At 43.7% G+C, this 12,016-nt stretch overlaps 1 protein-coding gene across 1 annotated transcript in view; it reads left to right on the plus strand.

Moving 5' to 3' along the window:
* The first annotated feature begins 554 nt into the window (after nucleotides 1–554).
* The window catches only part of ATP1A3 (ATPase Na+/K+ transporting subunit alpha 3), a 69,505-nt gene continuing 58,043 nt past the window's right edge, over nucleotides 555–12,016 (plus strand). Inside the window, exon 1 of the mRNA XM_083162221.1 lies at nucleotides 555–819. Coding sequence (XP_083018347.1) covers nucleotides 814–819 — 6 coding nt within the window. The 5' untranslated portion in view covers nucleotides 555–813. The remainder of the gene's footprint in view (nucleotides 820–12,016) is intronic.

A 12,016-nucleotide genomic window follows, 5' to 3' on the forward strand; every position in this document is an offset into this window, starting at 1 on the left:
GTCGACCTATTGATGTCTATCTATATACATTGCAGCTCTATCAACCAGAACCAGGTTAGCCACATTGTACATTATTTTGCACACATCAACGCATCCATTTACTTAGACAAACGCAAAATCCTTACATTGTTGCACTGACACATAATTTAGTGTGCACTGCAATACCGGATGCACTAAACTTCCCTACACACCTACAATGACACACACAGACACAATCGCATGCGGGTGAGGCTTGGTCACACCTGCAGCCACTGCTCCTCACACCAGCCCACGCATCCTCTCACTGGCGCGCGCACACACACACACAGAGCCCACTCTGCCCACACACATCCCGTCACTAGTGCACTCACTCGTCCTCCCGCCCGTGCACTCACATACACACTTGCACTCACTGCCACACTTGCACTCACCTTCAAGAAGGTAACAGCTGCAATAAAAGGGGAGGGAGCATCAGTGTGAGAAGTGGGGAGGCTGGAATGGAGGCCGCCTATTGGCTAAGAGGCTCCGGGGGGCGGCGCCTATGTGACTGCAGCATATGAGGGACCAACTGTGTGAGAGGGGGGAGAGCCAGAGAGCGGGAGGGATGTGAGAGAGCAGCAGCCTCCCTGAGCACAGAGCTGAGTCCGCTTCATCCTCAGCTGCCTCTACCTCTCCTCTCTCTCTGTCTCTCTCTCTTTCTCTCTCTCTCTCTTTCTCTCTTCCCCTCTTTCTTTTCTCTCTGTCTCCTTCCCTCCTCACTGGAGCTCAGGTCATTGTCCCCCCTTCCCCTGCCTAGGATTCCGGCCACAACTGCTCCCTGCCTGAGATAAAGACATGGGGGTGAGTATAGATCCTCTGGGTCACTTATACAAGCCTATATGTTCATGGGATCATGGGGGTTAAGATCTTTATTGCTCTGGTTAGACCTGCAGCAGCTGTTCTTTCTGCTGCACTTCTACATGTGTCCCATACAGTGTATTGTTCTGCATTCACCTTGTTAACATGAAAAGCACTGTCCAGGGTGCTGTTCAGGGTGACCCATTGTCAGGCAGTGCTGCTGCTGTCCATGGTGCTGATCAGGTGTAGCCCATTGTCACACAGTACTGCTGCTGCTGTCCATGGAGCTGATCAGGTGCACCCCCATTGTCAGACAGTACTGCTGCTGTCCATGGTGCTGATCAGGTGTAGCCCATTGTCAGGTAGTACTGCTGCTGCTGTCCATGGAGCTGATTAGGTGCACCCCCATTGTCAGACAGTGCTGCTGCTGTCCATGGTGCTGATCAGGTGCACCCCATTGACAGACAGTGCTGTCCATGGTGCTGATCAGGAGCACCCCTTGTCAGATAGTGCTGCTGCTGTCCATGGTTCTGATCAGGTGGACCACTTGTCAGACAGCTGCTGTCCATGGTGCTGATCAAGTGGACCCCCTTGTCAGACAGTGCTGCTGCTGTCCATGGTGCTGATCAGGTGGACCCCATTGTCAGGCAGTGCTGCTGCTGTTCATGGTGCTGATCAGGTGCACCCCATTGTCAGTGTTTCTTCTGTCCAAGGTGCTGATCAGGTACACCCCATTGCTAGACAGTGTCGAAGCTTTCTAAGGTGCTGGAAAAATATATTTCCACACCCTTTCTAATGGTCTGTAGTTGTTAAACGAATGAATTCACCCTCTCTTGTTGGTCCCTAAACTCCTTGTGGCTTTGATTAGATCTCCCCTTCAGTGTCTTTACAAATTACTTGACAGGATTTTGCAGGGCTGTTATCTGTGTAATTATGTATAGTCCTGACTGCCATCAGATTGATTGATTAATGAGTGATGTCACTGTGGTCTGATTGGCAGCTGAAGGGGTTAATGGCCGGCACACTGTGCACTGGGTTGTGGATAATTGTGTGCACAGCGCAATGCGGTGTCTGTCTGTCTGTCAGCACTCAAGAGAAGGAGGGAAGGAAAGTGAGGGAGAGAGAGAGAGAAAGAGTGAAAAGCCTTGGGAAATGAGATGAGGTAATTTGCCATAGAGAGAGGAAAAAGATGGAGAATGTGGTGTAGGGAGTAGAGAGAGAAGGCTGGTGTGAGATGGGGAGGGGGGGGGGTGCAGAGATAAGGCAGGTGGGAGAATAGTGAAGGGAGGTACAATGGTATTTTTTTTTTTTTTTTAGAATTGGTTGGGGCATAAACCTCTTGGAAATCAAATCCCCTGACTCAAGTGCAGATAAGATATTAAATAACTGGTTTTGTAGCAATGAATGGGTTAAGAAGGGCAAGCTATACATTGGGATCCTGATGAGAACTCTGGGATGGTATCCATTTAAAATGTGAGAAGGGCACCTGAAGGTCAGAGAGGAGATTGGTGCATTGAAAATGTACATGCAATCATATTGGGTACTTAGCACTAAAACATTGGTCCTATATTGCTCATCTTTTAAAGTATCGGTTGTATATCATATAATAATTTTTGATTGTATTCGGAGGTTCTTTTAAGGCCTAAACTTTATCAATCTAATGTCAATGATAATAAAGGGACTCATTAATTCTAGGGACATGTCTAGATATTAATCTTTTCAATTAATCATCAAATGATGCAATCAATCATTTGACGATGGTATATGATAATTGGAAATGCTAAATTTACCTTTGACTGCCAGAGGCCTTTTTCCCTTTGCATAGCAATCCCCATGCAGGCCCGCTGGTATTTATTGTGTTAAATGATAATGGAAAAGGGGAATTGAGATGATGTAGGGGTGAAGAATGTACAGAAGATTTATTGCCAGATGCTATGTCATTCATGTTTGTAAGTTTTGTGGGTAATCTGCTGGTTAATGATGGATTGTGTAATGTACGGCAATGACAGTACAGTAAATCTGGATATAAGCAGATGTAAGATGAGTTGTCAGCACCTCGGTATGAGCAATGCTTACCTGGGAAGACTTTACATTTATAAAATAATTGCCCAAGGCCCTGTACTGATGTGTGTCATTGAACAAGGTCACGGTGCCTAGACTCCTTCTCCTATAAGGGCCGCTATACTTTCTCGAACACCCAGGAATTGCAGTACATGGGTGGCATGCTATGCACTTTTGGAACACACATTCAAGTATAAAATAAATGAACATTGATTCCCAGGACCAGAACACACCCATGCCTGTCTAGGTGTATTCAGGCATTTCGAAGCATACACACAATGACAGCTTTAGCATATAGCAAGTGACCCATCCGTAATTGTGCTATGTGGAGGTTTTATGTAAGGCTTTGACATGGTTTGTTCATGGTGTTACATCCCTACACTTCCCTCCCAGGAGACAGAGCATGGGGGCAGGGTGGAGTGACATATGGCATGGAAGTGAGTGCGGATAATCCCCCACTAGAGTGGATTGGGGAGGGGTTCAATTCTGTGTTTCCAATATAGCTAAAAGATCAAAGAGATATATTCCGGCTATAGTATAACCTAGTTATCAGGGTCAGATTCGTCCACAGAACCAGAGGAGAAGCGTTACTATAAGCAGTGGTACTGCATATAGCAATGAAAGGATACCATGGGTGTGTTGTCATTTTATCATGAATAAGAACAGCGGCAGGGACTGCAGAGCATGTTATATACAGGAGAAAATGATGGAAACTCAGATCACAATCATGACCTTAACTTACACAAGATGAAATAGAGAACAAGACAATGATTCACAACAGCCAGGCTGATATGTAGAGTATATTGCACAACTGTAGGAGAAATATTCATCAAATATGCAAGAAACTGTAGAAGACATATTCAAAAATATTCACAATACTGACAAATATTAGAGGGGATTTGAATAATTAATCTGAAGTATCGTAAACCTCACAGGAATCAAAATGGAGGTTTAAAGATGAAGAATGTAGAAGAATTGCTTTGGTAAATCATTTTACAATCCATTGGTCGATGTGAACATTTCATTAAAGCTAGGTGAGGATAGTGATTTGTAAGTTAAGTGAAATAGCAGAAGCTGTTGTCTAAAGAGATTTGATTATTAAATATCAATTTGAATGAGAAAATCCCAAGATGGCCGCTCGTCACCTGAACGAGGCTGTGTTGCGTTTGTATAACTGGGATTTAGGCTTAACCCCTGTGTGGCTAGATGTGACATTAATGCTAAGCACAGATGTACACTAGAGGTCCCTCTTACAGCTAGGAGGCAATGTATTACACGGATGTTGCACTGTGGTATCTCTGAACACTGGATCATCCAGATTGCTTGCTCAGCAGATCTCATGTCATACAGTATAGCCACCCAATTCAGCATGATACATAGATAGGTTAGTTATTAAACCACTGTATTTGTTTCCTGTGTATTCAAAAAGACAAAAAAGATCCAGTAATTCCCAGAACCTTGTTTTAAATCAAATAAAATAGAGATAAAAATAGTGCATGCTACAATATGACTTAACAATTGTTTGTTTCAATGACTGGGGGTGCAATAGATAACTAAACTGCAATCATTTAACTTGTCTGTATTTGTAATTATTTATACTAAAAGAACAGTCGCTGTGAGAGACGCTGGCATATTTAACTTGATATTTTGAGGATCTCTCACAGCACGTTGCCACTCAAAGGGATGAAATGCATTCCACGATTTGTGCTTTTCTTCTGTTTTTTTTTTTTTTATAACAATAGAAATAGTTATCGGTTTGAAGGTGAAAATTGAACAATATACTAGCCATGCCCATCAATAATAGCGCAACCTGCACTGTACTTTTATGTTCTTTCTATATACTGTTATGCACCTCTACATTCTGTTGTATCCATTGTTATTGTCTTTCCCTGACTTTCCCCTTCAACTGTTACATTAGAGCATTTTTAGGACACTGTATAACGTAACACAGAGCTGTGTTTCATAAAAATGTCCGAATCGCTGAGTCATTTTCCAAGTGATTCCGTCCATTTGTATAAAAAAACACAGGTAACGCCCATGTGTCACATGACAGGGTGTGGTCAGAATATTAACCAAACTGTATAATAAAAAGTTATGTTAGGAATTCAAATATCCAGAAAATAATGATATGATATGTACACACCTTTACACATATGTTAAGATGTGGTAGGCACTGGTATGGTTCTGGAAACCGCCGCTTTTACCAGTCCATCAATTTTTGGAGAAAATAGAGGAAGAGGGAAGTTCTGGAGGATAAAACGGTATAAAAAAAACCCTGTTCTACATTCTATTGATGCATTTTATATATATAGAGAGAGAGAGAGAGAGAGAGAAGATCTATCAGTACAAAAACCCTCATCATCTCTTGCAGTCTCTGTTGGGTGTCATAGTGTTTTAATAGTGTATGGCACTTATTTAAAAGTAGGTTTATCATTCCAGCATCTCTACCCTCTGCCTTAAGTAACTTGTGAAAGACTTGATTATTCCCACAATTTGTGATATATGAAATACTGATAGAAATACTACACATGTAATACACAAGTACTACACAAATACGACCTACTGTATGGCAGGCATGTTCAAACTGTGGCCCTCCAGCTGTTGTGAAACTACAATATGAGAAACTTGGAGACAGACCTAGTATATACAGTATAAACTAGGTCTGTCTCCTATACTAGATCTGTCTCAGAGTTTTTTATATTGGGGCAGATGTATTAAGCCTTAGCAAGAGATAAATTCAAGTGTGATAAGGAGAAATAAACGTCCAGCCAATCAGCTCCTTACTGACTTTTTTCAAACACAGCCTGTAACATGGCAGTTAGCAGCTGATTGGCTGGACGTTTATCTCTCCCTATCACACTTGCATTTATCTCTTGTTAAGGCTTAATACATCTGCCCCATTGTTTTTTATGTTGGACAAGTGTATTGATTCCTTAATGAGATTATTGCTGATTAGTTGAGCAGCGTATTTAATCCCTGGATGTAGCCCATGCAAGTCACCTTGATAAAGTTACCCCTAGTTGGGACCCTGTTACCACATATTGGGACATTCATCTGCTCATTGATCTGGACTCTTGCTCATTGGTTTCTCATCTGGAGTATCCACCACCTTGGATAATAGCGGTCTACTAGTGAGGACTCCCTTGATGCCATACTGCCTCCCTTATGGGACCGTAAACCTCCAACGGCACCAAGTGGACTTACAAATACCGGACTCCATCATTTGGGAATTCCATCCATCGTACCAGTGCTGGTTGCATATTAGGGTCCAAATTCATGGTTTATGCCTATTTTTCTCATATTTCTGAGTTTCATTCAACTAATCCCTTGTCATGTAATATTCTGTAGCGCTGTTTTTTCTGTTTTGTATTCTTTGTATCTGGGATCTGACTAATTACCGCTAAAAGCTGCTCCCATTGGGCAAACAGCCCTGATAAGTTCTCTCAGCAGAGCAAACTGTTTTCCTTTCTCTCAATAAGGCCTATGTAGTAAGCCTTGGAGTGCGATAAAGTGGATGGAGATAAGTTACCTGCCAGTCAGCTCCTAACTGTTGGGGCTAGGGGGCTGATTCACTGTTGGACGCATCTCAAATAGCACATTTTTGCACCGATCCAAACTGATGCATCTTTGCGAATATGTCGGTCCTATCCTGAGTCGGATCTGTCTTTCCCTTAAATTGGTAGTTTCAAGTGGGTACTGACTGAACAGCGACAATGAGATCACACAGCGACTGTTCTGACTTGTGACACGAGTCGTTCTTGCGGGAAGGGGATCTAATGGATCTCTTGCATTTGGTATGGGCTGGTGCGAGTGCTGATCATAATGGATGACAGTTGCGACAGTTGGAGTAAACCCAGTGGGCGGAGCAGGAGCACAGATCCCAACAGTGACGGAATGGAATCTCGCATTAGCATAAGTTGGTACATCTGGCTTCCGCAGTTTGGCCCTTTGCATCTGACTCAATTTACTAAAGCTTGTAAAAAGGAAAAAAAAAGGTGACGTTGCCGGTAGCAACCAATCAGATACTATCCATCCTTTTTGTTTTGATCATAGAAATGATAGAGACAATCTGATTTCTACGAGCCATATCACCTCTATTTATTTTTAGAGGCATTAGTAAATGTACTACTTATTTCCTGACTTTAGAGGGTTAACTGTGGATTTGTACAGAACAGTTCTGAAGTGCGGTTATGCTCGTCATGCCCTGCATCACACATTGCTTGGCCTTGAGATACGCGCACTTTCTGAGAACAGTACATTGTGTTTCCTCCTGACTGACTAATTATAATCTCGCACCTTCTGCACTATGTGTTATCGATTATCCAGGCCAATGCATCGTTGACACAGGTTCCATTTTTAAAATTAAAGGCTAAGAACCCTTTTCTCTCTTATTGATTTGGAATCACTGAGGGTCTGATTGGGATTGGGAGCAAAAATAAGAGTATCTTTGCACCTGGATAAAGCCAGATGTAACGTTTGCAGAGAGAGATGCGAGAGGGGTGTGTGATAGCCAGCAGCTGTTTAAGAGAGGAGCAGGCCAGTGGGTAGCCTCTTCTGTTCGAGGTCCCGACACTATACCAGCTACAGCGCCAGACTCTGCATAGCGCAGTCAAGTCTGAGCACTAGAGGGAACAGAACGCTGAAAAAATGGCCCCTCAGCTATTTTTTGGGCCATTCCGGCAGTGCTGCTGCCTTCATTGTGGGACTCTGGAGGGGTAAATATTAAACAATAGGTGCAATGTTCACGGTGGGACTTAGGGGGCCATGTGCACCGCGCATATTGCACCCATTATAAACACGCCACTGGTGATAACTCATTATTAAAATTGCAGCATTATAATAAAGATCTCCAGTATATGTGGGCTACATGCAAAAGCAGCCAGTATTTACAGTTCACTACATGCAAAATAATACATGCATTTGCTCCCTCTAAAAAGCAACATGGGTTGTTCCAGATACAAAAGTGCAGTACTTTGTTTGCTCCCGATTCTGAATGAGCCCCTGTGAACAGATGGTAAAGCACCCTGCTAAGAAGAGTGGAAAGTGATAGGAAAACTTCCAACGGCCCAACTTCCAGCACACAGTACAGTCCCCCTCAAAAAAGGACTGTCTCACGAAAATAGGGAGAATTGGATGGTGTGGTTTTGTTGTAATGGGCATCCTTATTAAGATGAGGTGCTAGATCCCACTATCACCTATAAATACCCAAACACTGTCATACACACCAGATAGAGGTGTTGTATAAAGCATAAGGCACTGTTCAGAGCACTAAAGTGTCCTGGTATGGTCCTGGTTGAACAGTTCCCAGAATCAGGGCTGACTAGCTGACATTGGCACAGTTGGGAGGTATAGTATTGACAATACGGTCAATAAATTGGTCATAATAGATCTATTTTTTTAATCAAAGTGGAAAATGACCCTCAGGAAGAATGTGTGTGTGTGTGTGTCTGTCTGTGTGTGCCTGTGTGTGTGTGTGTCTGTGTGTCTGTGTGTGTGTGTGTGTGTGTGTGTGTGTGTGTGTAGATTAGTCTGATAGGTACTTATGTAATATCTGGGCTCCCGTTTTTCTTATGAGACCGCGTCCCCTCGCCACGCTTCGGGCACGGTGTCTCGCTGCGCTCGCCACACTATATAAAATCAACTCCATGTGTAGTTGGATAGTAGGGGTATCAAAAATGGGGTGCATTTAACATGGGAGCCCAGATAATACATAAGTACCGTCTGATAGAATAGAGGATTATTTAGTATGAAGGTTATACTACTTCTGACTTATTCATGAGTTGAATAGTAAAGTGCACAAACTTCAGGGGCCAAATGTATTACCCTCCAAGTTTGGCAGCCGTGCGGGATGCTGACCATACGCTGACGTTTTTTGTTTTTTTTTAATTAAAGGTAAATCACTTTCAAAATCACAATTCAAAACCAAGCCTAGGAAATGATTGCCCCTTTAAAAAAAAATGTTTGATTTACAATAGTCTGGCATCACGCACAGCCACCGGACCCCAGGGCTATTACATTGCAAGAATCCCGGCCACAGACGCAGAAGGGTAAGGCGGGTGGGTGTTAACTTTACTGGAGGGGAGGCGCCTAAATTTTTCGGCGGGGTGGGGTGCAAAATTTGCCGGTACGCCACTGCAGTTACGTATGGCAGGCAAAGTGTCTGCATCTGGTCATGACCTTTGAAGAAGCAGCTTATGTATGAATTTGAGAATGCAGCCTGCTTGCAGTGACACGCCCATGACACACCCATAACATGCCCATGACACACCCATAACATGCCCATGACACGCCCATGAGATAGTCTTTTTTTGAGCTGCCTTCACTCCACCTCCCAGACCCCGCCCACGAATGCCCATTGTTTTGCTTCACCATCTCTGATACCTGCATTCTGGATGCAAAGTGTCAGCTGGGCAATATCGACGTTGCACCAGGGTCTCAAACTCTAAAAGCTAGAGCAGCATTTAAACCGATGCGCTTAGTAAATGACCATTTCTGTGTTCGGTGCTCTCTCTGGGACTTGTACTGCAGCAGATTTACCACTTACCTATTACCAGTTGTTAACTTAAATTACTGGAACATTTCCCCCAATGAAAATCCTAATATTTTGCTGAAAAACAGATTGTATGTTTCTTTCAGAAGCTTTTACAGATTATTACTGTTATTAAGGTAATTTGCAAATCTTGTCCTCTGCGTGAACGGTGAAGGGATATGTCCTGGGGAGTGAGGCGCAGCAGTATTGGCATGTGACTGTGGGCCTGGTACAGTACTGTACTTTGTAGCCGTGGTTGGAGCATTTCACATAAGTCCTACTTTATGTTTCCTGTTTTATGAGTTTTGGACAGTCTGTGACCTGAGCTTACTTCAGTTACCCCGCTAGACCTGCAGCACACGTCTACACGTCTACTGATGGAGCAGCTCCCATGGCGATACAATTGCCATTCGCCAGCCACTGCCAGCCGATGGAAGGGGGCGAGTGCGGGAGAGACGCTCGCGCGCGCCGTTCCGTCGGAGCCCTCGACCTCCCTCAGCTGAAGCAGAGATGGACAAGGAAACCACTCCCCGCCACCGTGCTGATGAGGACGTGCATCCCCGTCAGAAGGTGCTCCTGTCCACCAGTCTCAAGTAATCTAGCGACTCCTCAGGCTGGCTGAGAGGCGCTCCATCTGTACACCATGGGTCACAGTGGTGTATCTATAATGGGTGCATGTGGGCACGTTGCCCAGACACGCCCTAACTCCCAGGGGAGCCCACACTGCATACATTGCACCCATTTTACACTGCACCCGGTACGGCTGCAGCAGCGATTCGGAAATCACCAGATAAAATGGCTTCTGTGTCATTTTTCTGGAGATTCACCCCTGCGCAGAAGGGTATAAGTGCTCTAGTGCTCAGACCCTACTGCTCCCGCTGGTGCTTCTGGCAGAGAGGAGGGGCCAGGCCGGAGGAGGCTGCACACACACTTCCTCCTCTTCTAAGATGCCCCTGATGGGTCGGCAAACTTCTGCTATCTGGCAGAAATCTAGTTGAGCTCAGTGTGCCGGCATTACGTATATACTGGGTATCTAGATAAGAAGACAGACAGACAGACAGATAAAGCACAGTGGTGTAAGTAGGTTAATTCTCCCCCAAAAAAATGTCCATCCACAAAGCCCAGGTCCCCTCCTTAGCCCTTCCTCAAGGTCCATATCTGAATGTGTAGAGAAAGATGAAAACAGGGGGTGCACATGTAAAGTTTAAACTTTTACTCAAATATCCTAAAAGCTCACATACAGTTAAGGGGCATACACACAGAGCGATTGTGTGCTCTTTTCTAAGCAATCTGACTAGATTGCTTAGAAAGTAAGCACAGATCCCTCCGAATGTATTATGACGCATAATCCTGCACGTCGCTATTGCCTCACAGTACAATATGGGCAAAACCATGTGCACTGCAGGTGGGGCAGATGTAACATGTGCAGAGAGAGTTAGATTTGGGGGAGTTATTTTGTTTCTGTGCAGGGTATATACTGGCTGCATTATTTTTACACTGCAAATTAGTTTTCAGTTTCAACACACCCCACCCATATTTAACTCTCTATGCACATGTTACATCTGCCCCACCTGCAGTGCACATGATTTTGCCCATTTTGAGAACAAATTTGTGCTGCGATCAGATCTGAATAAGGGCCTAAAGCCCTGTACACACACATCGATTTGCTTTTGATTTGATGTTAGATTTGATTTTCTATTAGATTTGGCATTAGATCTGTACTTTTGCATTAGATATTGATATTGAATCATGGTACATTGTACACATTCGATTTTCTAGATCGAATTCGATATTTTCTTGGCTGCACAGTAGATTTTTCTTTTAAATTTTGTGAAAATGGGAGCGCACATCGAATAGAATGTAGATCGAAAGTGGAACAAAAACCATTTGATTTTGTTTAGGATTCGATTCGATTTTGCTTCTATAAGCAAAATCGATCGAAAATCGGGAAAAATCGATGCATGTGTACAGGGCTTTAGTCAGTGCATGCAGTCCAAATCTAGTCAAATTGATAGTGATCGAGATCTTTCATTCTGAACCACTACCCGGCCTTTTTTTTGCTTATGCAAAGTCGCTTAGCACAAATCTCTGCATGTGTATGTGCTCCCTATGGAAGATCTGGACAGCGGGAAATCGCCTGCCCTAAATAGCTTAGCAAAACTGCTTAGCACACATCTCTATGTGTGTATGCCCCTTTACAATATCAAACGGGCACATTGGTTAGATCAGGCATGTCCAACGTTGGCCCTCCAGATGTTGTGAAACTACACATCCCAGCATGCTATGCCACAGTTTTGCTATTAGAGAATGCTAAAACTATTGCAAAGCATGCTGGGATGTGTAGTTTCACAACATCTGGAGGGCCAACGTTGGACATGCATGGGTTAGATAATCCTGGTAATAGCACACGCTGCAGTCCTATCTAATTATCTATCTAACTATCTATCTATCTATCTATCTATCTATCTACCTTTCTATCTATCCATCTACCTTTCTATCTATCCATCTATCTATCTATCTATTTATCTGCTGAAATAAAACAAGGGCGCCTTCTAGTGCAATAATACTGTATGTAAAAACACCACCACAATTGAATTCAGCCTTGCGCCC

The sequence above is a fragment of the Crinia signifera genome, chromosome 19 (genome assembly GCF_055691185.1).
Source record: "Crinia signifera chromosome 19, ASM5569118v1, whole genome shotgun sequence".
Lineage (NCBI taxonomy): Eukaryota > Metazoa > Chordata > Amphibia > Anura > Myobatrachidae > Crinia > Crinia signifera.